Source organism: Periplaneta americana, chromosome 5 (genome assembly GCF_040183065.1).
Source record: "Periplaneta americana isolate PAMFEO1 chromosome 5, P.americana_PAMFEO1_priV1, whole genome shotgun sequence".
NCBI classification, from domain to species: Eukaryota; Metazoa; Arthropoda; class Insecta; order Blattodea; family Blattidae; genus Periplaneta; species Periplaneta americana.
Window position 1 is genome coordinate 83080392 of NC_091121.1, and position 21464 is coordinate 83101855.

The window sequence follows — 21464 nt, forward strand, 5'->3', positions numbered from 1 at the left end:
ATCTCTCGTGTAGTCCGAATTTGTGAGAGGTGGGCCTCGCACCTCGCACGTCGCATGGGTCGGTTCAGAAAAACCAAGGCTTTAAGGGGTGTAGCGCCACGGATTATTATTAAACCAATAGGTAGAAGCGATATTGACTCAGTAAAAGATATTTTAAAGGCATCGACATGGTGTCCTCGGCACAGAATGCAGTAATTTGTATATAAAAACTGTGTTTTTAATTCAAAATGTACTGCAGGTACCTCACAATAAATATTCGAAGTGTGCGGCATTGACTTCACTGCGCAATGAAATTCAAAGCGCCAAACCACAAACCGTTGGTCTTTGAAAAATATTTGAGTTGGTCGATCTCAAACTTCACCTGCAGTGCCTGCAAACATTGTCATTAGCTCTACCTTAACTGTAGAGCACCTTGTCTCTGAATGGTGACATCCCAGTGTAAACAAAACGTTAAGTAGACCGCCAGGCACATGTATTTCCACCGCCGGCTGCCTAACTTCCTGGAGGAACAATATGTTTGCTGTTTTGTATCGGATTGATGACACATCGGGGACCCCATTCTCTCAACCTTAAATCGATTGCTTATACCCATACTACCATCTGCCACAAAATATGTAGGGTAAAATTTGGTAATATTGCGATACTAATAATATTATGATAGTACTTTTTGAGAATTTTTTTACAATTTTACTGAGCGAGAGAAGGACCGGTTTTGTGCAGAAACTTGTCCACGAACATTCCCTTAGTACATTGACGCAAAAAACTGATCTTCCTCTCGCTCAGTAAAATTGTAAAAAATTCTCAAAAAGAACTATCATAATATTATTAGTATCACAATATTACCAACCTCTACCCTACCTGTTTATTTCAAAGACATCCTGTACATTTCCGTCCGTCTCGATAGTAACAGAGATTCAGTAAGAAATGTTTCTTTTTAGGCACAAAAAAGAGAGTAGATATCATGTTTCTCGAAGTGGAATACGTTAATAATATCATGATTAATATCAAATACTTTGTTTTGTGAGTTCAGGTTAAACTTAAATTACTACAAAATAGTTTATGCAAACGTTAAGACTGTTTACTTCACATATAACTTTTTCATTACAACTGTTAATTTTGACAAATATTAAATTTTTACACTGACATAAAAATTAATTATGAATGTTTAATTTTAAAGCACAGAATTTAAGTGTAAACAAAGCTGAAACACATCTGAGTCACTTCACATTCTCCCACATTCGTTTCACTTTTCCATATTCATGGCGGCATTATTCGTCACTTTACCGAATACTCTACAGTACCTATAAACAAAACGTAGCTATATTCTGAAGTTTACAGCATTGTCATAAGAGTATGAAGGTAGTTCCGTCTTGTATGTTCCATATTGAGGTTAACCCCAGTAGTAATAATAGGGATATCTTCTTCCATATCCATAGTAATCACCATAACCACTATAGCCGTTCCACCCCCAGCCACGTCCCCAACCCCATGACCGGGGTCTATAGTACGGACGGTAGCCCCAGTAGAAGTGTTCCTGGGTCTGCATATCGTCCTTTCCCTGAGTGGGCAGGTCCTGGCCGACATCAGCCTGTGCCTGAGGTTCCAGGACGGGTGTTGAAGGTACGTACACCTGCTGCAGCTGCTTGCGGCCCTCGTCCAGATTCTGCTTGGGTTCCTCCAGAGCAGTCTGACCCCAACACACACACAGCACCGCTGCACATACCGCTACTCCCAGCTGTAAATGAATACCATTATCAGTGCTCTTGATGAAATTAGCTCAGTTGTGTACGTCCAAATTACACAACAGAGCAATTCAGCAAATTTAGGGAGTTATATCCATGCTATAGTACTCGCAACCTTTCTCGATCGTCGACCTTGTAGATAAACCCCAGTCTGCGAGTCTTAGCAAAAAAAAAGTACCTGTGCTACTTATATCAAACCAGTGATGGGCAGATTCTCTACACTGCGTACATGCTCTGTGCAAAACTGGAACGGCGTGTATATTCCAAGCATTCGGTAGCGTTTTTCAGCCGAAGCGGTGAGAATGGGTTAAGGACTAGCGAGTTCTTTCGATGATGCAAACAAAGAGAAATAAATCACATATCGACGGCTCAGTTCAATAGTGCGATAACTCAAAAAAATTTGTAGATTTATTAATTTTTCCTACACAATAATATCTGTAATATTGACAATTAATATTTGAGGAGAAAAATTCGCTCCGGCGCCGGGGATCGAACCCGGGTCTTTGGTTCTAGGTACCAAGCGCTTTGACCACTGAGCTACGCCGAATTCAATCCACAGCGCCGGAACGAACCCTCCCCCTTCCCTTTGTGGCCTGACTCCAAGTTAGGCATATATGTTGACGTATATGTCCAATGTCAACTGCCATTATATTAGGAGCGCACTCAGTTGAGTGACTTGTACAGTTACCCTTAAAAAGAATGAGACGATTCTTGGTCGTGGGAAGTTAAAGTTCTACAGCGCGGTTCACTCGATATCGACGTAACGATACATAACATGACAAATAGTACAAGAATTGTTACAAGGACCACAACAAGGACAAGGACCAGAATAAGGATCACGAAGAAGACTGCCAGGACGGCCAGGATTTCACAACATAGCTCGAGTCACAAAATATCATTGCTTCTCTGTACCGAATGGCAAATGCCTGCTACGTGATCTACATTCTGGATTGCTGCTTTCACTGTCTTGTCTCGGTAGCTCATATAGTAGCGTGTCGGTTCCACTGTATAACTGAAACGTCTCGTGTTCGATCCCAGGTAAAACTTTTTTTTATTGAGGTGTAATTAATTTGTTCAGAGTTACTCCACTGTCTAATTTGTCGAAAAATATGGAATAATTTATGCCCAATTTCTGGGTCTTACAAGTGGACTGAACCTCGTCAAAAAAAAAAATCTTACTTGGAAGTTAAAAGTATTCTTCCTCAAACAAAAATCATAAGAAACAAAAAGAGACCTGTTAACTTAAAATCTTGTCCACATACCATCAGCTCCTATTACAGCTCTAAGTCGATGCGGCATGGATGTCACGAGATTGTGGAATACGTTCTGATCCCCGTCGAGATCTTCCCAGGTGTCAACAACTTGATCTCACAATTCGTCTCGATTTCGAGGGCGTCGGTGAGCATAGGTGGCTATCCTTCTCTTTTTCAATTCCGCCCATAAATTTTCGATGACATTCAAATCAGGTGACTTCGGAGGCCAATTAATAATTTCGATCTCGGGTCTCCTTTGAAACCATCTCTGAATGCTTGCAGCATGGTGCACGGGATGGTTATCCTGCTAGAACAGCAATGTTCCTTCGGGAAAACGTTGTCGGGCGGAAGGAAGGAATATATTTTCCAGAATGTGCTCATAATTTCCCGCATTAAACCGGCCATCGATGCGTTCTATAACGCTAGGTCCATCGTAAGACATCCACCCCCAACACGATATGCTAAAGCGCCCCGACCTTTCACGTCGGTGCACGTAGCACTGATTATGTCGGAGACCATCCTCACGATAGACACGGACAGGACCTTCGTAATCACTCGGAGAAAATTGCATTTCTCCAATCGAAATCCACTCGATTGGCAGCGAAGGAAAGACAGTCGACAGCTTGTGCTTCCCTCAATATTTCCATTTGCGCAGCCCTCCGTCTCCTAATACCGCGGTTCCTCAACCTGCTGATCACAGTCTGTGAAGAGCCGGGAAAGTTAGAAACTGCTCTTATTTCGTTAGCAGTCCTGTCGAACTGTCTCGAATAAGAGAGCATCCTCTTCCAATGAATAAATCCGCGGACGCCCAGGAATACGGCGATTTTCGACCTCCCCTAATTTTGGTAACGATGAACCCACCTCGCGGCTGTACTTCCAGGAACACCGACCAAACGGCCAGCAGATCTAGCCCCATATCCAGCCTCAACTAGAGCTATAACTCGCTGTCTCATGTCACGTCGGTTCGCCATTACGATGAGAAATGAGGGATGACGATAATACTTTAGTGTAGACAATGACTATTTAACGTGATATAGAATTATTGAAATAAGGGGCATCTTGCATAGTAAGAGTTAATAAATCAACCCTGAATCAAATATCTAAATAACAGGATATAACAGGAAGTCCAATTGTTGCGAAACTAATCAAATTAAATCTAATTACATTAAGTAAACAAACCCCAAGTTATGACACCACATTGCTACAGCTAAATTGTAGGTTATTAACATAAGCATTAAAAAGGTCCGTGGTTGTGCGTTGGACGACAAAACCAAACATCGAAAGTTCGAATCTTGCCGAGGAATGTAACTTCTTGCTTTTTATAATGTAAATCAGACTTATAACTACAATCATTCATATTTCTTACATTATTTATTAATATTTATAGGCAACATTGAATTTGTAAAGAAAAGACTTTAGACATCTCATATGGAATTTGTGATCTGTAGTAACATAAACATAGATTATCTCTCGGAACTTTTCCGTAAAAGTAAATTAAATTCACTCCTTGAAACTGGAAACCTTAGTCGTAGAGTCGTTTTCCCACCAGCATACAAGCTGAAGTAGCACAGATATTGATAAATATTTTGTACACAGAATTAGACTGAATTCCTATTCGAAAGAACCTATAATCAATGGCTTGTCTGAACATGATAAACAAATCCTAAGTTAATTGATAAATGAGTTCTATTCAGTCAATAATTAACATGTTAAGTATTGACTGAATAGAACTCATTTATCAATTAACATTGAACTTAACGGAACCAATATGCCTTTAAAATCCTAAGTGTTTCCAATGTCACTGAACAACTTCAAAATATTAATTTAAAAACTAAGAAAGGATTGTAACTGCTGTATCTAGTGATTATTTACATTTATGTCTACAAAATTAATCTTGAAAAAACGTATATGATACTGGTACTACTGATATTAAGAGTAAATGTATTGAATTGTTCACTTAATTTCATAATCACTTCAGTGGATGTTCTCCACTCAATGTTGTGAAAAAATTCAAAAGTAAAAACATAGATAACGCAGGGACTTCAAAATCTCATGTATTAAAAAGAAGAATCTATATGTAATGAGTTGCAATGTAATGATCCTCATGTTCTTAAATACTGCAAGAAGTACAGTGTAATTTATCAAAAATTACGAAAGAAGGAAATAGAATATATTTGAATAGAAAAGTACAAAATTCAGATAATGCAATTAAACCTATTCGGAATATTATTAAATTTAAACTTGTAGATATCCTAAGAAAGAAAATATTTTTTCATTAAAACCAATGATTATAAAGTAGAGGATACAAATCTATTGCAAATTCTTTTAACGTATTATAGTATATAGTACAGAAATATTATTGACAACTTAAACATTCAAGATTTTGCAAAAGATACTGCAATTGATTACTTAACAGATGCATTTAATAATTAGTATTAATATATGTAATTAATCAATAACTGCAACAGTGCTTTTTATTCAATCATAACATGAATAAAATTGAATGCACATTAAATTAAACACTATTGCAAACACGTAGATAAAATAGTTAAAATTAACTGAAGGGGTGAGAGTAAAATAATCCAAAGCCATACTTTTAACAAAAATTGTTTTGTGCGAGTGCATTTCTTACACATATGGGAAAGCTATTAATAAAATATTGTAATAATTACTCAACAAATGACATAGCCTAAGGTCTCTAAACCTTTGTAAAAGTTTGTCTATTATTATATATATTTTTTAATTTCATTTTAATTGTCAGTTTTATATATATGTGTGTGTGTGTGTGTGTGTGTGTGTGTGTGTGTGTGTGTGTGTGTGTGTGTGTGTGTGTGTGTGTGTGTGTGTGTGTGTGTGTGTGTGTGTGTGTGTGTGTGTGTGTGTGTGTGTGTGTGTGTGTGTGTGTGTGTGTGTGTGTGTGTGTGTGTGTGTGTGTGTGTGTGTGTGTGTGTGTGTGTGTGTGTGTGTGTGTGTGTGTGTGTGTGTGTGTGTGTGTGTGTGTGTGTGTGTGTGTGTGTGTGTGTGTGTGTGTGTGTGTGTGTGTGTGTGTGTGTGTGTGTGTGTGTGTGTGTGTGTGTGTGTGTGTGTGTGTGTGTGTGTGTGTGTGTGTGTGTGTGTGTGTGTGTGTGTGTGTGTGTGTGTGTGTGTGTGTGTGTGTGTGTGTGTGTGTGTGTGTGTGTGTGTGTGTGTGTGTGTGTGTGTGTGTGTGTGTGTGTGTGTGTGTGTGTGTGTGTGTGTGTGTGTGTGTGTGTGTGTGTGTGTGTGTGTGTGTGTGTGTGTGTGTGTGTGTGTGTGTGTGTGTGTGTGTGTGTGTGTGTGTGTGTGTGTGTGTGTGTGTGTGTGTGTGTGTGTGTGTGTGTGTGTGTGTGTGTGTGTGTGTGTGTGTGTGTGTGTGTGTGTGTGTGTGTGTGTGTGTGTGTGTGTGTGTGTGTGTGTGTGTGTGTGTGTGTGTGTGTGTGTGTGTGTGTGTGTGTGTGTGTGTGTGTGTGTGTGTGTGTGTGTGTGTGTGTGTGTGTGTGTGTGTGTGTGTGTGTGTGTGTGTGTGTGTGTGTGTGTGTGTGTGTGTGTGTGTGTGTGTGTGTGTGTGTGTGTGTGTGTGTGTGTGTGTGTGTGTGTGTGTGTGTGTGTGTGTGTGTGTGTGTGTGTGTGTGTGTGTGTGTGTGTGTGTGTGTGTGTGTGTGTGTGTGTGTGTGTGTGTGTGTGTGTGTGTGTGTGTGTGTGTGTGTGTGTGTGTGTGTGTGTGTGTGTGTGTGTGTGTGTGTGTGTGTGTGTGTGTGTGTGTGTGTGTGTGTGTGTGTGTGTGTGTGTGTGTGTGTGTGTGTGTGTGTGTGTGTGTGTGTGTGTGTGTGTGTGTGTGTGTGTGTGTGTGTGTGTGTGTGTGTGTGTGTGTGTGTGTGTGTGTGTGTGTGTGTGTGTGTGTGTGTGTGTGTGTGTGTGTGTGTGTGTGTGTGTGTGTGTGTGTGTGTGTGTGTGTGTGTGTGTGTGTGTGTGTGTGTGTGTGTGTGTGTGTGTGTGTGTGTGTGTGTAAAATGCATTCATTAGATTAACGTTTATAATATTATAATTTATAATTTTGTATTGTTTGCGATCATTAACACTTAATCTGAGGACTTTGTAAAACTCTATTTCAACGTTACTTAGCTATTTCAACGTTATTTAGACAAAAAAAATCGTTGTGTAGACTAAGAATCGAATTCGCACCCTTCTACACAACACGCAGAAGTCATGAAGGCCCATTGTCGATTTAACTACACGATTTATGTATATATTTATGTTTTACTTACGTAATATTATCATATTTTTTGCAGTTTTCGAAGTGAATTTCGGAACGATGCTAGTAACAAACCAAACAGCATGATTTTAAGTAACTAAATATTCGTTATCTTGTGTATCAGTGCTCTGGTCTCCGATCATGCGCAGTGTCTTACATCTGAGACTTAGTAATATTCAATCGTCTCATTCTTTTCCAGGGAAACTGTACATAGTACTGTAATCTGTACAGACATATCCACTGCAGCTATGAGAATATTCTAGATTTATTAATTTGTCTACAGAATATCTGTAATATTAACAATTAATATTTGAGGAGTAAAATTCGCTCCGGCGCCGGGGATCGAACCCGGGTCCTTGGTTCCACGTACCAAGCGCTCTGACCACTGAGGTACGCCGAATTCAATCCACGGCACCAGACCGAACCCTCCTCCTTCAATGTTTCCCTTAATAAATCTATAATATTCTCATAGCTGCAGTGCATATGTCTGTACAGATTACTGTGCACTTAACTGCGGAATCCCGACCAAACAAGTCATTCAACTGAGTGCGCTCCTAATATAATGGCAGTTGACATTGGACATATACGTCAACATATATGCCTAACTTGGAGTCAGGCCACAAAGGGAAACATTGAAGGAGGAGGGTTCGGTCCGGTGCTGTGGATTGAATTCGGCGTAGCTCAGTGGTCAGAGCGCTTGGTACGTAGAACCAAGGACTCCGGTTCGATCCCCGGCGCCGGAGCGAATTTTTTTCTCCTCAAATATTAATTGTCAAAAAATGTTTGTTTTTGAGTTATTGTCATGGAAGGATTAAGTTTTCAGAGATCTTTTCATATCAACACTACACTATGTGCTGCTCGTCATACAGCCGACACCACAGCACATAACGTGGTAGATCATTTAAAGAAAACTGCACACTTCTCAATTCAATTCCGCTACAAGTTGTGTTGTCGTAGTCTTACACAGTGTGCCTTTGGCAAAAATTACTCATTCTTCAATTCAATAGTGCTACATGTTGAAATGTCGTAGTATTACATTGAAAGTATTTGTAATAGTGGTTGAAATAAGACTAACTTATGAAGTTGTAGGATAAAATGTACTGAAAAGATAACAACAGAGCAACGAGAAAACCTTTACAAGACGTTTTGGCTTATGGAGGACTAAAAACAGGAGTTGGGACTTCATAGCTAATCACATGATTCAAATAATTCCTAAATATAGATTTCCAAAAGCAGATAGTTCTCGGGGACACAACTTTGCTTATTCTTTGGAAGTAGATGGTGCAAGAATCGGAGTATGCAAAACCTTTTTCATTAATTTTGCTTACATATAAGCAACTCACTTATTGCAACAACCCACAAGGAAATGTCTGAAGAGAGTATAGTTGAAGAAGGAAAAAAGGGAAAACAATCATAAATAAATGGATGTGTCCATTAAAAGTGGCACTATAGAACATATTAACTCATTTCTAGGGATTCCTTCATATTTTTGCAGGACTGAAACACGCAAAGAATATTTAGATGGCAGTTTAAATTTAAGTGTGATGTGTGATGAAATGAGTTAGGTTTAGAAGTAAATCTCTAAATACAAAGTATATTATGTACTAAGTGGATTTAACAGTTTAAATATCTAAGTTATTTATAATGTAAGCATCTTTCTTTCATTTTAAATACAGCAATTGGATATAAAATATCGGCAGACTTATAAAGAACACTAAGTAAAGAAATGCTTCATCATTATCATCATCATCCATATATTAGGAATCTTCTGCTTGTAACAACTACACTTGATTTCTCCAACTTTTGCTGGTCTTTCAATTCCCTCTTGGCAATTGAAATGGAAGTCTGGTGTTGCTCATTCTTTCTATATGTAATTTCCAATTATTTCTGTAATTGTTAATCTTGCTATTAATTTTTAAAATGTCTAAATTTTAAACGTATATCTTCATTTCGTTTCTAGTATAGCTTTATATAACCTGCAACATAATTTGCTTGCAACCTGAAATTCAATTTCTTCTTCCTGCCCATTTAAAAAATAAATTAAAATAAAAGAAATTGTTAGAAGCAATATCTCTAATAATGCGTAACATATTCAGGGTACACAGTACCTAGGCTTAAATACACAATTTTATTGCAAGTTTATCATCACAAAGATCAATCAGCAAGGCTTCATGATCCTTTCCAGTACTTCCATATCGACTAATACTATGTTCTACTGTATAATGGCGCTCTAAATGGAATTTTCTAACAGTGGTAATTATTTTCTAGCTCCGAAAATAAATAATCTCTGTTCCACAGAGAATTAAATTGAGACACTGAGCGTCGTTTAATACCACTCGAGCTAGCCATACTGTAACTGACTCACAAAAGTTCTTTGAGGGGTTAGGTACAGTTTACAGCAGTAAAATGTTTGGAAATATTCAACTTTTTTTTTCTCCATTACTGTATCTTGTACAATAGTGAAAATTGGTATGTGTAAAATACTGTCCTTCTGCTATATGAAAAAAATACTTTTACGATTTAAAAAATATATTTTTTTTTTTTTTCAAAATTCAAAATTGTTGGCTGCTCACTGTACAGTGATGAAGCGTTTCCCTCATAACTCATTAACTTGTTAATTATTTCATGTTCTCTCTCTTTTATTTTATTTCTGAAACTCATGTTTACAATATCATTCATGCTCTTTCAACTACATTCCTTAATAAATATTTTTTTTTTATTTTGTGTTAGAAGAAAATACTGATATTTGACTATTTTTTCAACAGTAATCTCACTAGACGTTTTGATTTATCTAGAGAAAATCAAAACTAGAGTGGGATTTAATTGACTATTACACGATTAGAAGAATGTATACAAAGATTAGAAGTAACGAAGTACTCAAATACAATAAAATATTAATTGACTTACGAAAATACAACTGTCTTCAAATGTATTATTGTACCATCTCAACATTACAAATATTACGCTAGATGCATGCTAGATGGCAGTAGTGTCTTTATACAGACACTGTAATGATTACTATTCAATAAATCTTAATATTAAACAATCTCTGATACGTGACTATTCATAATATCATATATCAGAAGCTATAACATAACCTAACTAATATACACAAGTGTTAGAAAAGTTTTAATTAACGACGATGACATAAAAAATAAACATGAATAATTTTAAAAGGAATAATTATTGAATGTACAATTTTGAAATTTGAATGTGGTTGGTGGTTCAATTGATGTTATATTGGACGTGTGCGTAATAGAAGTGGAACTCGTTGATTTAGGCCTACATGGTGTATTCAACTTATTCAGAATTTCCGAATGAATAATTTTAAAAGGAATAATTACTGAATGTACAATTTTCAAATTTGAATGTGGTTGGTGGTTCAATTGATGTTATATTGGACGTGTGCATAATAGAAGTGGAACTCGTTGATTTAGGCCTACATGGTGTATTCAACTTATTCAGGATTTCCGAATGGTGCTCTTCATTTATTTGCAAATCGGATTTCAGAAGATGCATAGGTATGATCAGTGATTTTTATTAATTCTTGGTCTTGAATGCCAATGCGAGTCATATTTGAAACTGCTATGCATCGCCTGGAGTGGTTTGTAATTTTATATATATTTTTGACGTCCAGACCAGCGCAAACAAAGAAACAAATGCTAGGGACGCGATAAAATTAAACAAATGCTAGGGACGGGATAAAATTAAACAAATGCTAGGGACGCGATAAAATTGTGCGATAAGCAGCCATGATTGGTTGAAATACGTCCTTTCGTACCGTTTTATTGGTCAAAAGTAGTATGACGTAGTAAGAGTGTAATAGTCAAATTAATTTATTTTTTTTTATCAGACAATCTATCAAAGGTAGAGAAGTGATCTTGCATCATATTGTAGACGTGATATGCATAAATAAACACAAAAAATTTGACCACAGAATGTTGGATAGTTTTTTAGTTATGTGGGGAAACGCTTGATCACGGCACAGTGAACTGAATTTGGGGGGAAAAAAAGTCTTTTTTTATCGTAAAAATGTTTTTTTTTTCATATAGAAGAAGGTCAGTGTTTTAAAGATAATAATTTTCACTGTTGTACAAGATACAGTAAATGGAGGAAAAAAATGTTAATATTTCCAAAATTTTACTGCTGTAAGCTGTACCTAACCCCTTAATCCATGTCTGTCAATCACAGTCTAGGCTAGGCAATCTTCAGAACAGTGCATTGAGTTCAAGAAGTCCAAATGTAATGGAATGTTCATCTCTGTCCTAATTTAGGACTCCCATACACTAATAACATTCAGAGAAAATCAATAAAAATTAGAGATTATTAACGTCAACTACGCTCATTTTTTCATTCTTCCCGGAATACTATTCTTCAGTTCTTCCAGAGTACGGTACGCGGATTATCTTTACAACTTTATGCTTTAAAGTTCTTCAAAAATAAAAATAAAAGTCGCTGGGGGTTAGGTTGGGGGATCGAGGAGCCACACATTCCTACTCATAATTCAGGTAATCCAACCCGAAAAAACTTCGCCTCAGTTTTTCAAAGGAAGCTACGGCGTGTAATGCGTTATTTCTTAAGTGTAAAAAATATTTGAAACATGGAGACAGTTTTAAAATGCCCATTCTTAATTTGGGTGAGTGAATGACATTTTGACGGATTATATTTAATAATATTTTACAGTAATACAGTAGTATGTGGTTTGTGGAATCGCCTGTACTGCGCTGTAGAAGTTCGCCCGGCGATAGCCAAAGCTGCTCTTTTCCGGTCAGGAGATAATTTGTTTACTCAGTATTTCGAAAATGATGCAATGATCTATTTTACATGTATAATGTGTATATATTTACATATTTTGGCGTAAAATGTCCTGCATGGACAGGGTGCGAATTAAGATTTCCGATGAGGGGGGATAGAATCCTATATAGAGAATACGATATATAAAATTATTATTATTATTATTATTATTATTATTATTATTATTATTATTATTATTATTATTATTATTATTATCACGGCTCAACGCTTGGTCACACTGACAAGCAAACATTCTGATGGGGGCAGATAAAAAAGTTAAATTTTTCTTCCACCATATTAATAATGTCAAAACAAGTGCTTATACAAATTTTGACCACTCGACCGCAATTACGAGGCTGTCCAGAAAGTGATTTTTCCTGGGGCTGTTTACAGAAAAAAGCACAATTACATGAAAAAATTTATTGAAACAGATACAGCAATTGTTGCGCTATTTGTCAACATGTAAGCCACCTGTAATTGGAAGCCTGCTTCTGTTGGTGGTGGATTTAAAATAAAATAAAATAAAATAAATATCCCCTACTGGAATTGAGACATTTGTCATCCCATGGGATCAATTTTTTGTATTCTTGTGTCGTAGAAGTCAGCCGCCTGGGATAGGAACCAGCGTTTGACAGCCGTCTGCACCTCTCTGTCAATCCCATGATATGACAAATGTTTCAATTCCGGTGAGGAAAATAGCTCAACAATTGCTGTGTCTGTTCCTATAAATTTTTCCAATGCAATATGTTTTCTTTTTGTTAACGGCCCCTGGCGAACTTATTTTTACGACCCTCGTAATTGCGGTCGAGTAGCAAAAATTTGTATAAGCAGTACTTTTTATATTATTAACATAGTGAAAGAAAAAAAATAACTTTTTTATCTACCCCCATCAGAATGTTTGCTTTTGAGTTGCTTTTTTTGCATCTTGATCATAATAATTATTTTTTTACCCATGAGCAGGCTTAAGATAAGACGTGTAATTCCTAAGTTACTGATTGTTGTCAGCTTGCCGGTGATGATAATACATCAATATTATTTTCTTTGTTTACTTTATATACTTTACTCGTATTAAAACAATTATATTTTGTGGGGGGATAGAAGTTATCCTTGGCAGGGATGTTAATATGAATTTATGAGAGGGGGATAACTTTCCAACAGGGGGAATCCCCTATTCCCCCACCGTTAATTCGCACCCTGGTCTTAGCCTACCTAACTTCATTAATAAATAGTACATTCAAGCAGTTGTACTGTATGTCATCAGTGATAACAATCGGAATAAATTTTTCTGAAGTGGGTCAATTAATTTCTAACGCAAAGGAAGTTTTTATAAAAGCTCCAAGTAGAGTTCTAATTTTAAAAGAAACGTATCCTGAAATACCTTTGCCAACCCGATCACTACTAACCAGATGAGGAATATGGTTGGAAGCTGCTGAGTATTATTTGAAACTCTACGAAGCCATTAAGAATGTTCTGGATTTCCTTAATTCAGAAAGTGCTGCCTCGATTGACGTTATGAAATCCTTATTGAGTGACGAGTGTATAAAAAATGATCTGTGTTGCATTCAAGCAAATTTTGCTAATATCTCAAAAACAATTCGGAAAATACAAAACGGTTATCTCACATTACCTGAAAATACTGACACTGAAAAACACGATTCATGAACTTAAGTGCACACGTGGGAAGGTAGTTGACCTCATCAAAAGTAAAGTGGACAATGTGTTTACAAAAAATCCAGGCTTTGAGGACATATTATGTAAAATTAGTTTAACACTAAGTGGCACAACAAATGGAAAACTAGAATTGGATGTATCTCCTGCAGATAGGGTAAAGGTTGGTAATACTGTGATACGAGTAATATTGTGATAATTCTTTTTGAGAAATATTTACAATTTTACTGAGCGAGAGAAGGACCGGTTTTGTGCAGCAACTTGTCCACGAACATTCCCTTAATACGTTGACGTAAAAAATCGATTTCCCTCTCGCTAAGTGAAATTGTAATAAATTCCCAAAAAGAAAGAACTATCACAATATTACTCGTAGCACAATATTACAAACCTTTACCCTATAGCGAACTTTAAATGTCCACCAATCACCTTATGTGTAGTAGAGCGAACCTACAGTCAATACAAATCACTTTTGCGGGATAATAGGAGAAGATTCACGTTTGAAAATTTCAATAGTACAATGAATGAGATATTGGGGGGAAATTAAAGTGAACTGAAATGAAAGCTTCAACTAATCGTATTTCTGTGAAAATATAAAAATCAACTTTTTCTTTACTACAATAGCCTACTTTTTATTCTAATTCAATAAAGCGAGAAACTGAAAAAAAAAGATACAATAGTTCTTATAAACATGAAAAAAATTCATCATCATCATCAACATCATCATCACCAGGCTTCGCATGTTTGTCACAAGAGCTAAATTGTAGTTTCTTCTGGCACATTAATGACATCAATCAAAGCCATAATTTCAATTTTTCTGACGTTATTACGTATGTTTTATATGTCGGTAAGTTCATTCAGAGAGAAATTGCACCATGATACAAATGCCGCCACCAATATCTACACTGCAGTTGTTTATTTCGGAATTTGGAAATGATTAATTTTTGTATAAGGAATGGTAACATATTCTTAGAATGTATATTTTTTGTCATTGTAGTAGTAGTTATTTCAATAAATAGTTGTTATTTTATTTTATTGGGTTATTTTACGACGCTGTATCAATATCTAGGTTATTTAGCGTCTGAATGAAATGAAGGTGATAATGCCGGTGAAATGAGTCCGGGGTCCAGCAACGAAAGTTACCCAGCATTTGCTCGTATTGGGTTGAGGGAAAACCCCGGAAAAAACCTCAACCAGGTAACTTGTCCCGACCGGGATTCGAACCCGGGCCACCTGGTTTCGCGGCCTGACGCGCTGGCCGTTACTCCACAGGTGTGGACTAAATAGGTGTAAATTATTGTTTGTATATATGTATAAAACTTCTGTTGTTTATTTATTATCAGATTATTAATTTTGAAATTCAATTGTAATCAATGGAGTAGTAAATATATTTCTTCAAAAATTTTCGATTGTGCAAACCATTAAAATTAAGTTGCAATGTTATCATGATATGTTTCATTATATTTTACATTCACCGTAGGTCTACTGTACCGCCACTTATGCAGTGAGCGCCAGACATTTTAACTCTCTCCGTACAAGGCTATATTCCTCGATAAATTCAGTGCGACAAAAATGCGAAGCCTGATCATCACCGTCGTCGTCATCATCACCATCACAGCCATTGGCGTAGCTCAGGCGTTTGCCGTTTGATTTCAAGATGAGTTCAGACGTGAATTCTATTCGTCCTTGAGGCTGATTACAAGGTCAGGTTTTTTTCTGATATTTTCTCAACTGTGAGCGAATGTCAGGTAATCACACGGTGAATCCTCGATAATAGCGAGATGATATTTTGGCGAAATGAGTCCGAGCAATCGTCATGGGATTACCTGACAATCGTGTTATAGCTGAAAGAGCCTTGTATAACAAAGCAACCAGTTAACTGGTCCACGCGGGATTCGAACTCACTTCTGAGTAGCCTACAGTCTCGAAGCACTACTCCCCTTCGCTACGCCTAGATCATATCGGTGTCTGTGATTCAGAAAATTTAGAAGATTTCATAACTAATTAATAAAAGGGAATGTGAAAAATTCATTTAAATTTTAAAAGCATGTTTATACATGTTCTAAAGATATTAATCGAAACACAAAGTCTGTAACCAATAACATCAAAAAAATTTGAGCTAGGCCCCTATCTTATCCTAGGATGGAAATTTTTTGTTCGGGGATGCACTTTATAGAACAATGATAATAAGGCGATGATGGATAATTTTATTAGTGGGATAATGGTCGAAAAATGGAAGTGCTCTAATAGAACTTGTCCTAACACCCATGTACACCACAAATTACACTGGACTCAAAGAAATTTTCTCTCAAATATGGCAGGAAAGGAAGTGCCATAAGAAATTTAAAATTTAAATTGTTTTATTTAATGACGCTTGCGACTGTCGAGGTTACATCAGCGTCGTCGGTGTGCCGGAATGTTGTCCCGTAGAAGTTCTTTTAAATGCCAGTAAATCTACTGACATGAGCTGTCGCATTTAAGCACATTTAAATACCATCGACCTGGACCAGGATCGAACCCGCAACCTCGAACATAGGAAGTCATCACTCTACCGACTTCGGCACCCAGGCCGACAAGTTCCCTAAGAAAATCTGTTTTAACACCCATATTCAACGCAAATTCTACTTGGATTCAACTAATTCTCATCTGAAATAGTGGAATAGGCTATAAAGGCAGAAAAACGGGAGTGCTCTAAAAAAAAAGTGCCCTAATAAATTTGTTCGGCGCAAATTCAATTTTGACCCAAAGCTCACCACTGAAATAGCGGAAATTTATTATATGAATTCGGAAGTGCTGTAAACAATTTGTTCTGACATCCATTGTTCAACGCAAATTCCACTTGGACTCAACTAAATCTCTTCTAAAACCGCATAAAATAATAGTAACAAGTACCTTACGAAAACCTGCCCTTGCACCCATATTTACAGCAAATTCCACTTGGTCTCAGGAACTTTCCTCTGAAATAGCGCAATAAAGACAACAAAATTGAAGTGTCTTACAAAATGTGTCCCAACACCTTTGTAAGTCGGAAATTCAACTTGGACTCAATGAACTCTCCTCTGAAATAGCGGAATTTATAAATAATGCATTGAAATTAAATAACCTACTACAAAATACGATAATTAAGGGGTTAGGTATACAGCTTACACCAGTAAAATTTTTGGAATTATTCAAAACTTTTTTCCTCCATTACTGTATCTTGTATAATAGTGAAAAATTGGTATGCGTAAAACATTGCCCTTCTGCTATATGAAAAAAAATATTTTTACGATTCAAAAAAAATTATTTATATATATTTTTTTTTTTTTTTTTTTACAAATTCAAACTGTGCACGTGATGAAGCGTTTCTCTCATAACTAGGGAACGGAATTTGGAGTAGTAAAAGCTAGTATTGGCATCTACACAGTCATTTTTTTACAACCCTTTATACCAAGTCCTCCCCTCCATGCCATACTCGCAGGTCTCTACACGTCAACAACAGGTGAACGGGACAGTTGTCGCATAAGAACTTCAACGTGCAGGTTTGCAGTTCAGAGTAGTGAAGTGCAGGTACAATGCCGAAAGTGAAACCAACTAACAATACAGTACTGAAAGACTATATTTGTAAAACCTCCAGATCAAGTATCAAAATTCAGGAAACAATTCCCTAAATTGTCGCTTCCCCCATGTCCAGTTCCTACGAGATGGGGGTCATGGTTAGAAGCTTGCAATTATTACGCACGTCACCTCCAATCTGTGAAGAAAGTGGTCCAGTCTTTCAATACCGATGACGCGGCTGCGATTTAAATACGCCAGGAACTGCTAAATGATGAAACAATCGAGAAAGAAGTCAAGGATATTGTCAAATTTTGGATATTTACCGGATGCCATTATTCAATTAGGAAAGTCAGGAGTAGAACTAGTTGAGCAAATAAATATTATGAGGACTATTGTAAATAAACTGAGTGCAGTAGAAGGTGAAATAGGAAAACTTGTTGGTGAAAAAATGAACAAAGTTTTGATTAAAAATGATGGATACGATATTCTTAGTCGGATTTCAGATGTACTAACAAAGACGTGTCCCAATGACGTCATTCAACATGTGAATTTAATTGACGTATCTTGTTTCAAGTACTCTCTAATTGTCTCTGCAGATGGAGAGCGGAGTTTTTCCATGTTACAAAATTTCCTTCCTTGCAACAGAGCAAAGTTGTATTTTGAAAATTTCAAAATAATATTTACAATTTATTATAACAAGGCATAACAAGGCATAGCATTAATTGAAAATGTCATTTCGTTTGGATCTACATATTCAGAGGCGAGTTTCATACAGAAGACAACTGTCTATCAACATCAATATGTCCACTGACACGCGAAGATGCAGAGGTTCATATTTAATTATGTATATTTGTAATGTTGTTTATTGGTGTCTTGTGCGTTGCGAAGAAAAGCACATGTAGTTCAAAAAGAAATGCAGATTATGTATGTAGGTCACTATATGTCATTAAACTATTCCATTGGTTTATTCTGAAATATATTTACAGACGTTGCGTGTAAGTTTGTATGAAGTATACTGTACTCTTCCATGCGCCGTGACGCAGCTAGCTTGACAGTCACTAAGCTACGAATATCTATACTACGTTTCACCATTCTTTATAATACTCCAAATCCCTTTCCCTGCTCATAACTCATAAACTTGTTACCTTTTTCATGTTCTCTCTCTTTTATTTTATTGCTGAAACTCACGTTTACAATATCATGCTCTTTCCTTAATAAATAATATGTTTTTTATTTTGTGTTAGAAGAAAATAGCTACTGATATTTGACGATTTTTTAAATTAATTTATTTTTTATCAGACAATCTGTCAAAGGTACAGTAGATAAGTGATCTTGGATCATATTATAGATATGGCATGCATAAATATACAAAAAAAAAAATTCATCACAGAATGTTGGATAGTTTTTGAGTGATGTGGAAAACGCTTCATCACTGAACTGAACTGAATTTTGAAAAAAAATAAATAAATAAATAATTTTTTTTAAATACTAAAAATATTTTTTTCATATAGTAGAGGGACAATGTTTTACACATGCTAATTTTCATTAATGTACAAGATACAGTAATGGAGGAGAAAAATGTTGAATATTTCCAAAATTTTACTGCTGTAAGCTATATCTAACCCCTTAAGCAACGTAAGTAAGAATAACGAAAAAAAAAATTGTCAAACAATTAGATGTCAGATCCCGAACTGACAATTTCCTTTTTACACAAGCAAACAAGGTTTAGATTATATTCATAACGGCTGTCTCAGGCAATACAATTTGTAAATCTAATTCTAAATTTAACAGAATTTATGAGTCCACCGCAAATCGGAAACATATGATATTCCTGACCTACGTCAATACAAGGCCAACAACTCACCGCGTTGATTCCCATGTTGTCCCCTCGGCGTGCTGTACTAAGTTCGCTACCTGAGCTTTCCTGGCCGCACTTATATACAACACTTAATGGAGCGAGCCCCTCCCCAACTGACAAACAGAAAAATCAGCGGGGTAAGTCGATGACCGTATGCAAGTTCTTTTCGAAGGGGTCAAGGGCAGACGAACTAACATCCTCGTCTTCCTGTTCGTCACTCTCCCTCTCACTCTCTTCTTGGCTGGCCAACGAAGGAGGAGAGCAGCTATTTGCACTCCTCCACCCTCAACGAAACGCTTGGTTAAGTTTTTAGTAACAACTTGCGGAAAAGCAGCATTCAAACAAAGATAAACATATCTACCTTTCATATACATATTATATGTTGGTGGTAAGAGAGGCTGCAGAACCGAAGTCCAAGGTTGTAGGATGTGAAATATTTCTCTCTTCGGTAGAGGTAATAGGACGACTATAAGGTCCAATCAATCCATTATATGAGTGTGGGGAGTCTTTTTCAATCTAACTACCAATCCAATCACTCATAAACCCAGCCATCCACCTAGCTACTACCCACCTACCCACGTACCTACCTTCATCTACCTATCTACCTATACACATACTGCATATTATCTTCACCAACCTACACACCTACCTGCGTATCTTTATCTACCTATACACCTACTTGAATATATCTATACATCTACCTGCGTATCTTTATCAACCTATACCCCTACTTGAGTATCTCGATCTATACATCTACCTGCGTATCTTTATCAACCTATACCCCTACTTGAGTATCTCGATCTATACATCTACCTGCGTATCTTTATCAACCTATACCCCTACTTGAGTATCTCGATCTATACATCTACCTGCGTATCTTTATCAACCTATACACCTACTTGAGTATTCCTATACACCTACCTGCATATCTTTATCTACCTATACACCTACTGTACTTGAGTATCCCTATAAACCTACCTGCATATCTTTATCAACCTATACACCTACTTGAGTATTCCTATACACCTACCTACATATCTTTATCTACCTATACCCCTACTTGAGTATCTCGATCTATACATCTACCTGCGTATCTTTATCTACCTATACACCTACTTGAATATCTCTATCTATACATCTACCTGCGTATCTTTATCAACCTATACCCCTACTTGAATATCTCGATCTATACATCTACCTGCGTATCTTTAACAACCTATACACCTACTTGAGTATTCCTATACACCTACCTACATATCTTTATCTACCTATACTCCTACTGTACTTGAGTATCCCTATAAACCTACCTGCGTATCTTTATCTGCCTATATACCTACTTGAGTATCTCGATCTATACATCTACCTGCATATCTTTATCAACCTATACATCTACTTGAGTATTCCTATATACCTACCTACATATCTTTATCTACCTATACACCTACTGTACTTGAGTATCCCTATCAACCTACCTGCGTATCTTTATCTACCTATATACCTACTTGAGTATCTCGATCTATATATCTACCTGCGTATCTTTATCAACCTATACACCTACTTGAATATCTCTATCTATACATCTACCTGCGTATCTTTATCAACCTATACCCCTACTTGAGTATCTCGATCTATACATCTACCTGCGTATCTTTATCAACCTATACACCTACTTGAGTATTCCTATGCACCTACTTGAATATCTCTATCTATATATCTACCTGCATATCTTTATCTATCTATACATCTACTTGAATACCTCTGTCTATCTATACACCTACCTGTGTATCTTTATCTACCTGTGCACCTACTTGAATATCTCTATCTATACACCTATCTGTTCAGTTGTAATCTGGCCATACCTCAGCATTCACGTCATTCATGACGTAAAGACAGTCTAAGCACAAATAACCCAAAATATTCTCTTCTTGTAAAAATGTTTACCTTTACTGATAACACATAAGCTCCAAGGTCCGAACCTAATATAAATGGGTGACCCGTATTTTTTTGGTTATTTTACGACGCTGTATCAACATCTCAGGTTATTTAGCGTCTGGATTAAATCAAGATGATAATGCCGGTGAAATGAGTCCGGGGTCCAGCACCGAAAGTTACCCAGCATTTGCTCTATTGGGTTGAGGGAAAGCCACGGAAAAAAACTCAACCAGATAACTTGTCCCGAGCGGGATTCGAACCCGGGCCATCTGGTTTCGCGGTTAGATACGCTAACCGTTACTCCACAGGTGTGGATAGACCCGTATTATCCCCAAAGGCTTCATCCCAATTTTTTTTTTTTTTTTTTTTAGTCTATCAGATGATAAATGGAATTAGGCGAAGGCGGAGAGTAA

The 21464-nt window shown here is 36.8% G+C and overlaps 1 protein-coding gene across 1 annotated transcript; it reads right to left on the reverse strand.

The window, feature by feature from the left end:
* Positions 1-1056: 1056 nt before the first annotated feature.
* LOC138699925 (uncharacterized) lies at positions 1057-19265 on the reverse strand. The gene is made up of 2 exons (XM_069826125.1): positions 19126-19265; positions 1057-1735 (listed from the first exon to the last, which is right to left on the reverse strand). Exons 1-2 carry the CDS (start codon positions 19138-19140, stop codon positions 1391-1393), a joined length of 360 nt encoding a protein of 119 aa, XP_069682226.1. The 5' UTR covers positions 19141-19265; the 3' UTR covers positions 1057-1390.
* Between the last annotated feature and the right edge of the window lie 2199 nt (positions 19266-21464).